This window comes from Tenrec ecaudatus, chromosome 5 (assembly GCF_050624435.1).
Source record: "Tenrec ecaudatus isolate mTenEca1 chromosome 5, mTenEca1.hap1, whole genome shotgun sequence".
Lineage (NCBI taxonomy): Eukaryota > Metazoa > Chordata > Mammalia > Afrosoricida > Tenrecidae > Tenrec > Tenrec ecaudatus.
The window spans coordinates 161311516-161329335 of record NC_134534.1 but is presented as its reverse complement, the minus strand read 5'-3'; the positions used below and the strand labels follow the sequence as shown (position 1 = coordinate 161329335).

Below are 17820 nucleotides of genomic sequence, written 5' to 3'. Positions count from 1 at the left end.
AATATCTTCCACCTCTGATGATAACAGTAGGTTCTATGTTTATTTGTTTGAGTATCTCAGTAGCCTGGAATCTTACATTTACTTGCTTCTGGTACCACCAGTTCAAAACAAATTCACTGCAACCCCCTGTGGGTTCCTGTGACTCTAACTTTGGTAGTCGAAAGTCCAATCTTTCTCCCACAGAGTTGCTGGTGGTTTCAAACTGCCAACCATGAGATCACAGCCCAACACATACCATTACACTACCAGAGCTCGTCCAGGACCCATATTTACTGCATCGGCCTACAGCAAATGTTAGTGTTGCTTGCTAAGTGCAGCTCCCCCATTTACCTTGGTCCTTGCTGTCCCTTATATCCTTTGACAGCAGAAGACATTACTTAAATTTTTATTAAAACCAATTCAAAGGAAGATGTCCTGAATAGGAATACAAGGATAGGTAAAATAATACTGATTTTCCACAGTTCACACATGTATGGGTATGTTTCAAACAAATCATGTTAAACATGTCTCTGTGGTGAGTAGATGGCCCCGGACAAATTCTCTCAATAATATACTTGTCTTGATTTCATTAAAGTGCCTTCAAGATTAGGTCCAATCAAAACAGTGGTTTATGAAGGGATCTCCTGAGCCAGTTAAATGTGAAGCAAGTTGTCCGTTTAGAAAGCCATAACAGCTGGGTTTGTTTGTTTGTTTTTTTACCTTAAGGGGGAAATCTTGATAGATTTTCTCAGACATTCACAGGGGATTTTTAGAAAATTTAAGAATAGTGAAACTTGCACTGGTGAGAAAAAGGCTAATAACGTTACACTGACAAATGTTTTCCTATCATAACAATATACCTGCTAATTCTTTGAGGAATGTGCACATGTATTTTTATATCTTATTTTAATAATTAAAATTTTAACAAATATATTTTTGAACCAAAAAATGTCCAAACTTGAAATAGTTCTTTCAGATTATGGGGTGCCCTTTCAGTGGAATGCTGGGCATTGGATAAGGTCCTCTGGGGGTCATCTTGTTCTACAGGGGTATGCACCTTTTACCACGCTGTTTTTCAGTTCTATTGTGAGATTTAACTTGTAGAACACCTCTATTTTCAAAAACTGGCATGATAATAAAATAAAATTTTATTTAGTCTGGATTATATAAAGTTCAATTAATTTGAAGAAAATTAAATATCACATGGCATTTTCAATGGGACAAAGTCAAAATTTTACTATGAATCTTCAATTATATCAAGTAAACTCTCTAAAAGAAGTTTTAACAATACATTTATAGAAACCTTTTTACCTTACTAAAAAATATTTATTGAGGGTTTCCCCAACAATGCAGATAGTAAATATTTGAACTCCACATTCTTGAGAGGTATATCCATGTGGGTGAATTCTCAGAGATAAAGCTAAAGCTGAAACAGGCTTCTTAGATCAGTGGGTGAAGAGGTGTGTGCTTTAAATATGTTTACCCTTTTGCAGAGGGTGGAGACCTACAGTGGCCCCATACCTTCTCCCAGACTCTGCAGGCCTAAGAGTCGGCTATTTGTCAAGTAAAAGGTCCTGTTATCTATCTTTAATGAATGACTTCACTGGCCTGCCCTCAGGGTCACTAGCCATGGAATCACTTACTCACTTACTATCTGGCGTTTTTTTGTTGTTTTGGTTTTGTTTTTCAGTTTGGCTTTGTTTTTTGGAGATTTTCTTGGTTACTTAAGAAGTTATCTATGCATTTAATAAGAGGATGATTGTTACATATGAAGGAGTCTTGGTGGCATAGTGGATCACTAATCTCAAGGTGGTCAGCAGTTTGAACTCACCAACTGTTCTGCTGCAGAAAGATAAGGCTTTCTGCTCATATAAAGATATACAGCCTTGGAAAACCAGAGGGACCCAGTCATACAAGGTCTTATGAATTAGAATTGGCTTGATAGCAGTAAGGTTTTGTTGTTTTTATATAATAAAGGTAAAATTTTCCTAGATGCTATTTAACAATGACATGTGCCATATAATTCCTTTATACTTATGTAAGAAAGCTCACAAGATGACAAAATTATATAATCAAGTGGACAAAATCTGACATATTAAAATATGTAGTCTAAAGTTTCTATGTGTTACAAGTTATAGTATTTTTTTTAATCTCACATGTTGAACTTTTTAAAAACTAATTTGTCATTTTATTTCATTTCCAAATGCCAAGCAAGATTTTAGGCAGTTATTTTGAAAATATTTCTCAACAAATAACATTCTGGACCATGCTGTGTTATTAGACTAATTTTTTAAAACTAAACTGGATATTGCTAGTATATTTTCTGTTTATCATTAATTTTGAAGTTCCAAAACCTTCCTGGTATAAAAGTTTGAACATTCAAAATAACTCACCAAACTCACTAGCCATCAAATTGATACCTACTCATTGTGACCCTAGAGGGCAGGGTAAAACTACTTCTGTGGGTTTCCAAGACTGTAACTCTTCATGGGAGTTGAAAACCCAACTTTCTCCCATGAAGTGGCTGGTAGTCTCAAACTGCTGACTTTGGACTTAGCAGCCCAATGAGGAACCCACGGTGAACCCACTATACCACCAGGGCTTCCCGATATAGGATACACATCTGGTAAGGATGAATTTGGATGTGTCTGCAGGATTATTATTCATATCATCATTATAATACTCCTTATTTCCTATTTAAACATTAGTGTCTCTTGTTTACAACCAGTCATCCAAGAGTGCTGGTGGCATAGTGGGTTATGCAATGGGATTGCTAACCTTAGGTCAGCAGTTCAAAACCATCAGCCAGTCAGCATGAGAAAGATGGAAGCTTTCAACACCTGTAGAGACTTGCAGTCTTGGAAACCCACAGGGGCAGGGCGACTGTGTCCTACAGGGTTGCTGGGTTAGAATCAACTCAATGGCAATGAAGGGTTTAACCAGTCATCCACTACAGGTGTTTAGTAAACAAGATAGGAGAAAAAAAAACTTTTTAAAATACACAACATCATGCTTAAAACCACCATTGTGGTTTAGGGTGTTCACTGAGTAATAAATTAGTATTGGAATCATGAGCATGGTCAGCTGATATCTACTTGGCATACTTACCAAACATACATTCACAGATTATCAACAATATTTTACTTTGAAGGGAAATAAAAATACTTCATTTACTATTTTCGTTAAATAGAAACAGTCTCAGGAATGTCTTCAGAATTGAACTTCAGGAATACTAGGTAACTCAGTGAGGGAAGACTCTGGGGTCTAGTATCAGCCCTGTCACTTACTGCCACTATTCTGAAAGGTTCATAAGAAAACTGAGGCTTTAAAGCATTATCTATAAACTACGTAAAATAAACCTATAAGATTTATTTACAGATATTTACAGGGATCAATTAAAAACATGAAAATGCTTCCAAAACTAAAAAGTACTAAGCAAACATGCATCTTTAATAATACAGATACATTGAAAAAGGAGGATAATGCCTATTCTACTTAAGAATAGATTGGCTTTGGTCATATAAAATATTAGTTTAACAACTGTAACACTTTCCTTACAGTTAAACTTTATTATTTCACCAATATATTTAATGATAATAATAATAAACTAACAGTTATCATGATAGCTTAGACAAATTCTAGCCCAGGAGGCATGGCAAAAAATTTTTTTAATTTTTTTAATCAAACTAGTTGCCATTGAGTCAGTTCCAATTAATGGCAACTCCATTTGTTAAAAGACAGCAAGAGAGTGGGAGGGAGGGGGAAGAAATGGGGAGCTGATATCAGGGGCTCAAATGGGAAGAGAATGCTTTGAAAAGGATGATGACGGCATATGTACAAATGTGCTTGACCTACTGGATGAATGCATGGATTGTGATAAGAGACGTATGAGCCCCCAATAAAAGTTGGGTGTTTTTTTTTTTCAATTCCATGGGCTGTGAGAAGAATCACCAAATTTTGCAGGAAGAGGCACAGCTACAATGCTGGGAGCTCACGACACACAGAATCCAGGCACAGGAGTGGGAATAGTGATATCAGAAGGATAGGGGTAGGAGGGGAAAGGAAGGGAGAAAGGGGGAAGCAATAGCAATGATGGACACATAACCATAGACCCCTCTCCAGGGGGGAGAACAACAGAAAACATGGGGGGAGACAGAGGTCGGTGTGAGATGTGAAAATAATAATAATGTACAATCTATCAAGGGTTTATGAGGGTGTGGGGGAAGAGGGGATAAAAAGAGCAGCTGATGCCAAAGACTCAATAGAAAGTAAATGTTTGGAAAAGAATTAAGGCAGCATATGTACAAATTTGCCTAATACAAGCAATGTATGGATTGTGACAAGAGTTGTAAGAGTCCCCAATAAAATGAAAACAATATGTTTTTAATTTTTTAAAGACAGCAGAGGAAGACAGGAGAAAATTAGCTATGCTGTACAAGTGAGTCTCAAAGGGTGTGCACAGGAAGAGTAGTCTTCCAAAAAGAAGAAATGATAAGATCTGCACAGGATTCAAAGTTCAGTCAAGCAATCTGGAGTGTAGACTAAGTTCCAATGCAGGTGTTGGCCAGCTAACCACAAGTTCGGTGGTTGAAACCCACCAGCCACCCCGTAGGATAAAGATAAGTCTGCCTGCCTGCAAAGATTGATAGCACGTAAACCCTTCATAGGTCACTATGAGTCAGAATTAACTTGATGGTTGTGGGTGATGGTGAGTAGTTCCAGAGAATGGACAAAAACATTAGGGGTTATAGGGAGCAGTCTGTCCCAAAACACATGCTAATCATACTAAATCCTAGAACTAAATACCTACTGGATCTAAGTCTCTAATGAATTAGCTGAACAACTGGTATAAATGTTGGGGTGGTGATTAGTTCTACTAAAAATTTTAAGAATGGTGGCAATTCTGTACAGAGAACTTCATTGTGAAGAGCATTACTATAAGGTAGCCTGAAGGTTCTAAATTAATTACCTAGTGGTACCAAAATAATTTCAAGTCTTAGGTGTCTTCTTCTTGTTAAGAAGTTCTGAAACTATCACATTGTAAAGGATTAACAGTGCAGGGATCCATAACCACTCCAGCTCTAGAGAAACACTTGGACCTAAGAGAATACTTATCTTTCATGTGTTTTCCCTGTGTAAGAACTTCTCTGTGTAGTACACTAAGTCCACAAGCTTGAAAATATCTAGGTAAGCAATAGCAAAAGGTCTATCAACAAGCAAGCATAATACAACTCTCTCATTTCTATGGGAGAAGGGAGAAGGTAACAATTAAAGAAGGCCCGCTGGAGAGACTGATGAATGACATCACCACCACCACCTCACAAGCAGAACTAAAAATGGGATTTCACCAGGCAGGAAAATGAGGGGAAGGGCTTTCCCAACAAAGAGAACAATGTATATAAACGCATGGAGATGTGAGAGTACAGAGTGTATTCTGAGTAATGGAAAGAATTGCAGCATAAATCTAGGCTCAGGTAGGTGACCCTAGGAAAAAAATGGGGCTTAAAAAACAGACTAGAGGAAAAGCCAATCATACCCTTTCTTATTTTTTAAATTGAGTATTTGTATTTTTGTTGTTAAATTGTAGAGATTATAGTCTGAATATTAAGCCTTAATCAGACATAAAACCATTTCTTTCCTCCCCAGCTGTGTAAGCAGCCTCTTCATATAGCTGATAAAGTTCTTTGAGGAATAAAAATATTTAATTTGATAAAGTCCAATTTATCAATTTTGTGATTTTCCCCTCATTTTCATGCTTTGAGTATGGTATCTAAAAATTCATAGTCAAAAACTAGATCCTAAAGAATAATCCTTGTGTTTTCTTTTGAGTTTTGTGGTTTTACTTCTTGTAATTAAGACCTTAATCCATTTTGAGCTAGTTTTTTATATGGTGTGAAGCATAAAAACTGCCAAGAAGTACATGAGAAGATGTTCGATATCACTGAATCTTCCCAAAAGCACTGTTTTTGAGATGATTCCAACTTATATCAACCCTATAGCACAGAGTAGAGCTGCTCCACAGAGTTTGAGGTTGCAAACTGTTACAGATGCAGGCTTCCTCACTTTCGCCCAATGGAAACCTAGTGGGCTTTAAATGCAAACCTTTTGGTTAGCAGCCCACTGCACCACAAGGGATCCTACTGAGGCATTAGGAAAATGTAAATCAAAACCATAATGAGATATCATTTTACTTTTGTACCATGCCCTTGGACCAGTAAAACAGAAAACAAGTATTGGAAAGGATGTGATGAAATTAGAACACTCATTCATTGCTGATGGAATTGTAAATTGATGCATCCCCGATGGCAAACTATATACTGTATATATTCGTGCATAAGCTGAGTTTTTTCAGCACATTTTTAATGCAGTTTTGTGGTAAAATTAGGAGCTTCATGGGAGAAACAAAAAGAGATGGAGAGGGAGGAGATGACATCCTGGCCCACTAAGCCCTGAGGACAATGTCCCTGCTCGGAGCAGACAACATACAGGGAGGGCTGGAGGGCCAGCCCCACCACCGGACATGGTGTCCCTCACTGCACCATGACGCTGCACGTTACCGCACTGGAGACACAGCATGGAAATAGTGCACGGTCTGGCCCCAGTACACTGGGGCCAGGCACTGAGGGCATGCAGCAGAGCAGCAGGGGGAGCAGAATGATGAAATCCCTGGGGAATGCTAAAAATAGACTTTGGAGACAGAGTGTAACACCCCATCAGACTCGACTGGAAAAGACTCGTAAAGGTCAACAAACAGACCTTCAACTATTTATAGGCCTTTCCAATTTTGTCAGTGGCTTTTTGGGGGTATTGTTATTTTTTGTTGTTGTTATTATTTTGTTGGTTTTTACTTCCTTCGTTGTTTTATTTGGCTTTGCCTAGCTTTTGCACTTATTAATGTGTCTGCGTGTCTATCTAGATAAGATAGGCAGGATAAATAATTTGGAGATGAAAACAACGGGGCCAATGGATCTAGGGCGGTATGGGAGAAGGGGAGGTGGGAGAAAAGAAGGGGGAGAAACCAACCCAGGGACAAGGGAACAACAAGTGAACTAAAATCAATGGAATGGAGGTCATAGGATACCTAGTGGGACTTAATCAAGGCAATGTAGCAGCAAGGAATTCCTAAACCCACATGAAGGCCGAACATGATGGTGGGACAAGAGGAAAATAAAAGGAAATAGAGGATGGAACCAGGAGGCAAAGGACACTTATAAAGGCCTAAATACAGGCGTGTACATGCATAAATTTATATATGTATCTATAAATTATATATATTTAATGAGAGGAGAATAGAACTATGTACTCATATATGTATGTCAAGAATTAAGGTTGCAGATGGACACTGGGCCATGATTCAAGTACTCCCTCAACAGAAGAACACTGTGTTCTAACAATCCGGCATTCAATGAGGCTCACCTTCCCGACACAATCGCTGAAGACAAAATGGGTGCATAAGCAAATGTGAAGAAAGTTGATGGTTTCCGACTATCAAAAGATATAGTGTCTGGGGTCTTAAAGGCTTGAAGATAAACAAAAGGCCATCTAGCTCAGAAGCAACAAAGTCCACATGGAAGAAGCATACCAGCCTGTGTGATTATGAGGTGTCGATGGGACCAGCTATCAGACATCTAAGACCCAGAACAAAATCATACCCAATGTGAATGGGGGGGCGGGGTGGGTGAGGCATCGAGTGCAGACCCAGTGCTGTAGATAATTGGACATCCCCTCACAGAGGGGTCACAAGGAAGAGATGAGCCAGCCAGGGGCAGTATAGTACCAATGAAATACACAACTTTCCTCTAGTTCTTTGGTGCTTCCTTCCCCCTACTATCATTGACCTCAATTCTACCTTACAAATATCAGATTAAACTAGAGCATGCACACTGCTACAGATAAAAGCCCCAAACACAGGGAATCCAGGATAGATAAACCCCTCAGGGTCAACAATAAGAGTCGAGATACCAGGAGGATTAGGGAAGGGTGGGGGGTAGAAAGGAGGATCAATCTACAACCCCCTCCAGGGGTATGGATAATGGAAAAGTGGGTGAGGGGCAATGGATGACGATGTAAGATATTGAAATAATAATCCATAACTTATCAAGGGCTCGTGAGAGAGAAGAAATGGTCAGCTGATACCAGTGGCTCAAGTAGGAAAAGAATGTTTTGAAAATGATAACAAAATATGTGCAAATTTGCTTGAGACAATGGATGAATGTATGGATTGTGATAAGAGATGTAAGAGCCCCCAATAAAAATACTTGGGGAAAAAATTAGGTGCCTTGGCTGATATTCGGGTCGGTTTATACTCCAGTATATATAGTAACCTAGTAATTCTATACTCAAAAGATTTGAAATCAGGAGCATAAACAGACACTTGTACGTCAACAATCACTGCAGCATTATACACAGTAACAAATAGGTAGAAAAACCTCTAATGTCAATCAATGGATGCATGGAGGGATAAATAAAATGTGGTCTACCCATGCAAAAAAAATATGATTCAGCTATAAAGAAAAATAAAGGAGCTGTGGTTGTGTAGTGATTGTGCATTGAGCTGTGATCCTCATGGTCAGCAGTTCAAAACACCAGCAGCTTCGTGGAATAATAACTGGACTTTTTACTCCTGTAAACAGTTACATTCTCAGAAACCCACAAAGGAGTCGCTATGAGTCAGCACTGACTCATTGACCATGAGTTTGCTTTTAGAGAAATAGGAATACAGTCTAGACACATGCAACAACATGGATGAACTTTGAAAACACTATGTTGAATAAAGACAGTCAATTACAAAAGATAGACACTATAAGGTCTCACATTATGTATCCAGAATTGACAACTATTGACAAAAAATGACAAACTGAAGACCAGGACTAGAAGGGAGGTGAGAATTATTGCCTAGAGGACACAAAGTATTTTCTAGGGGTGATTAAAAAAAATGGCAAACAAATATCCCTACTGCTCTGTGGTAATAATTATACAATATGAGAAAAAGTTAATCCCACTGAATTGTATACATAAAAATTGTTGAAATTATAAGAGTTGTATGAGTCCCTAATAAAATGTAAAAAAAGAAAAGAGAGAAAAAAAATGATTAGGGCAAAGAATGTACAGATGTGCTTTATACAATTGATGTATATATATGTATGGACTGTGATAAGACTTGTATGAGCCCCTAAAAAATTGTTTTTTAAAAATTGTTGAAATTGTAACTGTTTTGGTATATGTATTTGTACAGATTTTTAACATGTAGATGGTAGTCAAGTTATTAGAGTTGCATATATAATATTAAGGATTTTTACATAATTTGTTGGCAATAGGAATCATCAAAAATTAGTGATGGTGAATTATATAACAGCAGTATTTCAGGAAAATAATAGCTCTGCAAAACAGCATAAAGAATAAGACTAGAAAAATATCCAAATATTGTTTAATAATATCAAACATTATGAAGTCTGAACTAGGAGAATGGTAAAAGAGAAGTCTTATTCAGTATTTTAAATTATCTAAAACAGTAAGCTCCTATGCCACCATACAGTACTTTATTAAATCTCTTCTACAAAGATAAATCAGGAATATAACTTAATTGTAGGCATTTGAAGCTAAAAACAAAATCACTAAAATGACGTGTACGGCTTTCTGACATGTCAAAAAATTGTTAAAGCCCTTTACAAATGTATTTTAATCTACATTTATATAATTATTAATACTCAAAAACGTTAACTATCAAATACTCCCAAATACGGACCAATATAATATTTAAGTCACATTATAGTAAACTTAAAATTTCTTTAACAAAATGAAAACATAAAATAGAAAATGTTTTACATAAAACTGATCGTTTTAGTTCATTTAACTCTGATTTTCTAAGAGTATGCCTATAAATCTTATTTTTAATCACTAACAGATGGTACATTTTATATATATATATATATATATTTTCTTAACAATTCAGCTGTTTTAAAGGTGGATCACTTCAAAATAAAATCTCGCCTTTCTAGATGAAAATGTCTTTTCCTTAAAAGTGTGCCAGCCAATATATGTTTAATAATTGTTAAAATCTCAATTTTAAGGGAAAATAGACAACATATCTCACTCTAAAATTATGGCAAACTCTAACTTATAGAACAACCCTACAGCCTTTGATAAGTCTGACTATATAATCCTTTCTTTCTAGTACAGTAGGGAACTAAAATTTGCATCACAGAGTAATATTCAAAGTTCTAGCAGAACATTAACACTGTGATATACTGAATAAATAAAATTATAGACAAATAAATAATGAGCTTACAGCCAAATAAATATATTATTTTAACAATACAAACTCAAGGGTCTCTAGTGAGCTCTTGTCCTGTAAATCTGTAGATTTCGTTATTGTAAGAGAAGCTTTCCAGTCAGCATTAAATCTAACATTTAATTTTACTTTTTTTTTTTAATTTTACTTTCAAATAAAGTTCATTCTAACCAAGGGAGAAAAGTTTTTAATTCCTCAGTCCTCCCTCAAAAAAAAAATGGAAGTAATTCTAGTTGACAATAATTATTTCTATATTTTCATGAATATTGGAAGTACTAGAGTCAGCTTAATTAAAAATAAAATTACGTTAAAACCTGAACCTGATAACTTTTCATTTCCTCCTTACCAAAACTTTTTTCCATTTAACAAAGAGCACTAAATTACACGACATTATTGGCAATTAAATTATCATATAAAATAAAGTTTGAGGTTTAGTTATCTATTAAACATAATGCCTATTCTTTAAAATTATACTGCTGTATGATAAAACACATTCAATTGAAAATAAATAATAAACTTGACTAAATCAACACCAATGTACTTTTTATATCATTTTGCTATAAATGTTATACATATAAATTTTAACCCTACACAAATTTTCCTAGTGTGTCATTATCAAATTGCACACAGCTGATATATTAAACAACTAAAACAACTGCTATTTCTAATGTGTAGACTTGGGTACTTTATAAGCAGATTAAATGAGATCATCAAGCCTTTTAGCAATCCTATAAAGAAAAGTACTAATAACCCTGTTTTATACATGTGGACATAAAAAAATTTTCCCAAAATCAAACAGCAAATAAAAGATTCAAGATTAAAACTCAAATCTTCTGAATGTCAAAGTTATTTGTCACTATACTGTCTTACAAATAGTCAGCTTAGCCTTACATGTGAAATTCCTCTTATAAACAGAGATGATGAAACTATAATATAATCATTTTAAATTATCACATCATCAAAAGTATAGAGAAAATGATTGATAATACACTTTTAAAAACATCTGCAGTTTAATGATACTATAATTAAAGTAATAACTGAGTTCCTGCTCATGTGCAATTATATAAGTATAGTAATATATATCAGTTACACAATTTTTAATACAAAATCTTTATAAACTCAAATTTTAATTTGATGAAATAAACATATTTAACAGCTTTACTGGGATCCTATATTACCAAGCTCAAATATTTGAGATGACCACTTGTTGTTATAGAGTAACAGTGCAAAAAGGAACCTGTCTCAAGTGTAATAACTACCAGATTAAGCTGTTTTTAAAATAATCAATCTCATCCATGCTATTTATAAGAAAGAAACTGGTATTTCTTCCAGGTGAAGGATGGAGAGTTCTATTAATAAATTATCAATTTTTTTCTTAAAGGTGTTGGGAAAATCAAATTAACACATAACAACAGTTAGTTAGATATGACTCCATTTTCTGTAATAAACGCCAAGATCAAAACATGACCCAAGTTAAATTTCCTTGAAAGGAGCCCAGCAGGAGTTTTCCTTTTTGTCTGTGATTTCCTCTCACCCACAAAAACCATGCCAAATATGCGCATGTGCCACTAACACTAAGCAGCACTTCCTTAATCACTCATTTCCAACAATTTATGGATGATCAGTGGCAAAAAAACGAGCAAAAATAATGAAAGAATGCAATGAAAGCTCACTGAGACCAAGTGGCTTGGACTTCCTACTCATTTCTGTGTCTCTTTAAGATGGAGGCCTGATACAAATTAGCCACTGGGGGGAAAAAGTCATCTGGTCATAAAATACAGTACAAGGTCACTTTTATGTAAGTTTGCCAAAAGGGACATAAACCAGGACAATCTCAAACTGTGACACAGGATAGAAACATATTAAAACAATCTTTGTTCCTCCTCTATTGTGCTGTCATGTTGCCCAGCTTTATAGACATTCCAAGCACCAGCACAGAACTCTTCGCTTCCACCTGGTCAGTCTAATTAATTAAGAAAGGAAGTTACCTCAAATTTTGTACTTTTTGCTTTTATTATTAAGCACTTTGTTTGAAGTTATAGGAGTTAACCTCTTAATCCTACAGACCGTGTGTTATGTTCTGAACATTTTGGGTTGTCTGGATAGTTTGGATAATTGGTCAGGATGTTGCTGTCGCTTAGGTTAAATTTTATTCCGTGACTTCAAATTCAAGCTAGGTATAAAGGTGAGTCCATTATACGTTACCTCCCAGAACAATTGTTGGCCTATGACTTAATCAGTCACTAAACTTAAGTAACAATCATACAGTAGATTTTTTTTACTTCCATTAATTTGTTTGATCTTTTCCTCTCAGCATTTTAGTTCAAAATCAGATTCTAAAATATAACATGAACCTTCAGAGTTCAATATGAAATAAGAAAACATTTTCTGATGCTAACCCAGATAATCTAGAAAGCTTTTCTGAGGTAAAATGGAAAGAGGAAAGTGTGCAAGTGTCAGTAGATGCCTGTCTAATCTGAAAACCCAAGATTCTGGTAGAAATACAATAGTGACCAGTGTCAGAACAGAGGGAGAAAATATTTCTGTATCACAGTAACACATAACTAGCAGATGCAACCTTCATTCATCAGGGTTGGAAAATTAAGATTTAAGTATGGGCTCTGATTCCAATACATGTGAACATACACCAGAGCCAGAGGGAATATATAACGGTCACTGAAATACCTGAGACATGCTAAAACATTTAACTACTCAAAAGAAGGAAGAGTGCCATGGTAAAAGTTACTTTCTTATTTTAAAATATTCACTTTTTCAAAACAATATATACTATCTTACACTTGAAAATGATAAAGAAAGGGAATAGGGGGAGATGGGCTTAATAAAATAGAAACATGCACCATAGTAAGGAGAAGAAAGGCTATTTCGGGCCCTTAAAAGACATAGTCAACCCCCTAGGCCTAAAATGTCCTGTTTGAATTAACATAGTGGTTTAATTAAAAACTAAGTAGAAAATTCTGCTTAATTTGATTTTCAATTCAAGCTCTGCATCCGCCCATGGCTTGTGGCCAATTTCCGCATCTCAGCACAATATGCAAGGAGCTGTTTTAAAATCGATTGCCCTGGGGAATCCATGGGAGTATGGTGGGGCCACATGCCATTTAGGGAATACATCAGACTTAGACATAGTAAAACAGTGCCATGAGGGTGGTCAAAGGAAGAGAAGGAAATTTAACTTAACTATATTACAAGTTTGTCATTACTCAAATTATTGTGCTTAATCTACCAATTAGAAGTACTTTTAACTTCTCTTTAGTATCACCTCAGAAATTAGGTATGTCCAACTTCACCAATGAGAAAATAGCTTTAAAAAGAAGGTATACGCATATGAATATATATTTATCTAACAGTTTATTGACTGTGGCCAGTTATAACATTAGCTTCAATGAAGGAAGCAAAGGTAATCATTCAAACACAGCTGTAGAGAACTATATATCTCAAGAAACATTCTCATTTAGAATCTGTAAACATAAGTGCTAAATGATTTTATATTGCAGAAAGTTTCAACCCTGCATTTTATATAATTAGACATAACTATAAAGAACCCTAGTGGTGTAGTGGGTTAAGTATGGGGCCACTAAGCACCAGGTTGGTAGTTCAAACCTCCAGTCATTCTGTGAAAGATAAGGCCATTTGCTTCCGTTAAGATGTAAAGCCTCGGGAACCCCAGGCAACAGTTTTATCCTGTCTTAGGGTCACTATGAATTTGAACTGACTTGATGATCTTTGGTATATAATAATAATAATAATATAATTCTTTCAAGTTTCATATCACTGGCTTTAAAAACTGAAATATTATTTTAAAATATCATGCCATAATCACCTTCATTTCAAAGCTTTCTAAACTTTCCATTAGGTTCTAAAATGCACTATGATCAAGAGGTTTGTTTTAAAGCATGTTATCCTTAATGTGAAAACAGATTTTTTCCCTGTTTCAATATATGTCATTTCAAAATGAGAAAAATAATTTGGGGTTCTAAAATTGCCTGAGCCTAGACTATGTAAATAGCTACAGAGTTGACTTTAGTGTACTCAGTTCTTGATGATCGTGTATTAACACTGATACAGTACCTTAGATGACTACTCATAAGTCAAATGTAGTTATTGATTACCTTTAAGAGAATAATAGCTAACATTTTCTGAGCAAAGTCCTCAAGTATATGTGCCATATAATTTAATCTTCAAATCAGGATAGTAAATATCAGAATTATACCCATTTATAAAAGGAGAATTCAGTAATTTAGTGAAGGTTCCCAATAATCTAATGCTAAAACCAAACTTTCTCACCTTTGGTTACCTTCAATCTCTCTTCCGATGCCACTTCCCTTAAATATATCAATGTAATCAGAATATCCTATTTTAAAATTATTCTACCTGATCCACCTTTCATGTTACAATCCCCTCTCCCTCCTTTCCTTAATAGCATTGAAGACCAAATTGCTTAATTTGGTTTCTATAACTTGTATTCATTCCCCTGTTCAACTTCCCAACTCAAGGTAATGATGCCCATCCTAGGATTCTGGCTTTGTGCTTTCTTTTTAAGAATCTTTGCTCTACTAAGGGATTAACTGGATTGGTCAAGGCAATTACCCTCTGCATTCATTCAACCTTTAGCCCCATCTGAAATAATGAAATGCTGTTTATGACACTTGAGGAATTTTAAGCAAAAGACTAACATAGTCAAATATGTGCTTGGAGACTTTTTTAAAGGTATATAAGAGATATTAAAGGGAAAAATATTAGAAGGAACAAAGCTAGACACTAAATATCTGTAATGATCTCCTGGGGTCCCTCTTCAAGCAAAATTCTCTTTTTACATCACAAAGATAAGGAGCAAAGTGGAAAAAATTATATATGGCATTGGGATTTTCTGTTTGTTTATTTTGCTTTGTTTTAATTCTAAAACTGGCTGTTAATCCTGTTCAAGCAAATTTAGTCAAATCCCTTTCCTGGTTGATTAGCTCATAGAATGTAGGAAGATAAGTTAGAAACAAGAGGTTTATCCATACTGAAGACTGTTGTGTTACTGTTTTAATAACAATCTATTTAAAAACTAGATTTTTCTAAAAAGTACAAAGTAGGTAGATTCTAAATATATTTAACATTCATATTAAATCATTCTTCTAAGACTATCTAAATTAAAAATAAGAATTCACACATAGTTCACAACTCTCTATGACAAATTGGTTTCATTAATGTTAGAGAATTATTCAGAAATAAGATATATAAGCACACTGTCACTTCATATAACAAAAGTTGAAAAAAACAAAAAAATCCAAACATCATGTATCTTCAACTAAACTCTAACACTAGAATTCATTTTGCTTAAAACTCCTAAAATAATCTTAACTTCTTAAATTTTTATGTAATATTCCAAAAAATGCTTAGCAAATTTCTCCATAAATTATACATTTCATTGCTTTCACTATAAAATGTTACATTTAATGATTAGTTATTACCACTTATAAAGTTCTGATTGATTTTTTCAGATGCTCTTACAAAGTCTCCTCCCAGCTTGCCCCATTCTAATCCTTCTACAGCCACCTAAGGTCACTAGTTCATAGTACTCTGAAGATTAATACAGAGTAGGTGCATGCTTGACTTTAAATAATGCTACTATCCTGAAAACACTGGATATAAAATCACTTTGCCTCAAGATATGTTTTAAAGTTTTTAGAATTTCATGTTATAACTTTAAACTACTAAAGATACTCTATGACAGGAATAGCTAATTTTTCTAGTTTGATATGGATATTCATTTCTTCATTTAACCAATTTCATTCCAAAGCACCTTACCTTCTTCAAGCCAGCAAAGCCTTCTGATTCCAGAAAGAAAAAGGCAAAGGGCATCAACACAAATAAGCAGAGGTTGGAAAACAGAGAAGCAAGGTTCCACAAACCTATAAAGGGGATAATTTTTCAAAGAAAAGGGAAAAACTAGTTAAAAATTTGGACAGCGTCTTCAAGCAAAATTACTAAATTGTGATTTAATCAAATATCTATACTTTTATAATAATGAAACAACATGAGTTCTTGAAGTGAGATGTCTAACAAATGCTCTGAACATAGAAAATAAATGTATCATTTAAAAATACCTTAACTTTAATTTAATAAATAAAACACGTGAATTTTATAGCTGTTGGAAAAAGACAAAAGGAAAATGAATGATTTTTACTCATGCTTTAAATTCACCCAAGAAATGACATATGCAGAGACCCGAAAACATAACCTCTTTAGACATACAGGCACTTGATTATTTAAATTAGAGCCACTAGCATTTATTGAGCACATAATAAATGCCAGATACTCTACTAAGCATTTTACATGCATAATCCCATTTAATTTAAACCTCATAAAAACTCTAAAAATAACAATTAGCATTTACTGAGCTCTTATGTGCCAACCACTAGCCTAAGTGATTTACAGATGTTATAGTACCTCATTTTCCCTTCACAGCACTTCTATGAGGTAGGCACCATTACTCTCCCACTCTGACAGAGGGCAGGGAGAGGGGATGTCATTTGCCAAGGCAGTACAGCCACAAAGGAGTAGAGCTAATGACAACGCCTGAGATGTTTTAAAACTATGATTGTATACAAGTGTTAGTAAGCAATTCCAAGTGGGAAGGAAAAAGTTAAAGAAGCAAGCAAACTCACATAAGCTTTTCCCTTTTGGGTAGAGTCTACACTGTTTTATAAAGTGATAATAAATGAAATGAGAATAAGGTTATAAAATGATAATAAGAAAAAATTTCTTAAAAGACAGATAACTTTAATTACATCATTGGAACAGTATTTGGCCCAAATTTGCAATTTTTTATCAGTGAATAATAAAGCAAAACTTTTTTTAAAGTGCCATTATCAACTCACAGGGACCCCTGTATAGAACTTCTGAGTCTATGAATTTTTTTAATTTTTATAAATCATTTTACTGGGGGCTCTTACAGCTCTTATCACAATCCATACATCAATCCATTGTCAAGTACATTTGTACGTAGGTTGCCATCACTTTCAAAATATTTTCTTTCTACTTGAGCCTTTGATATCAGCTCATTTTCCTTCCTCCCATACCGTTCCTTCCTTCATGAACCCTTGATATATTTTTTTTTCTTTTTGAGGTTGTGAATCTTTATGGAGGCAGTAAGCAATCCAACACTTAAACCTATCCCACCACTAGAGTTCCTTTAACATTGAAAACCACGTTCAAAATATTAGCTATAATGGCATTACAAATTTTAAACATCAAGAATCAGTAGCTATCTAAAGTGCAACTCTTGGTCTATCCCCATGCAGTGCAAAGAAGAAAAGAGAATCCTACTCAAGGAAACAATTCGCCCCCCAAGTCTAAGGAACCACATGCGCCCCAGAACCCATGATCCTTAGAGCAGAGCTAGATGGTGCCCAGCTACCATTTCCCACTTCTCGGAAAGAGATCACAACCGGAAGTTCTGGATAGAGTGGGAGAAAATATGAAACAACTCTGAAAATCTTTAAAAGGACCAGATTTACTGGTCTGATGACCCTGGTGGAATC

General features: G+C 35.0%; 1 protein-coding gene across 1 annotated transcript in view; it reads right to left on the bottom strand.

Moving 5' to 3' along the window:
* LMBR1 (limb development membrane protein 1) overlaps positions 1-17820 on the bottom strand; it is a 171952-nt gene that overhangs the window by 83746 nt on the left and 70386 nt on the right. Inside the window, exon 5 of the mRNA XM_075550180.1 lies at positions 16085-16188. Within this exon, the coding sequence (XP_075406295.1) occupies positions 16085-16188 (104 nt within the window). The remainder of the gene's footprint in view (positions 1-16084; positions 16189-17820) is intronic.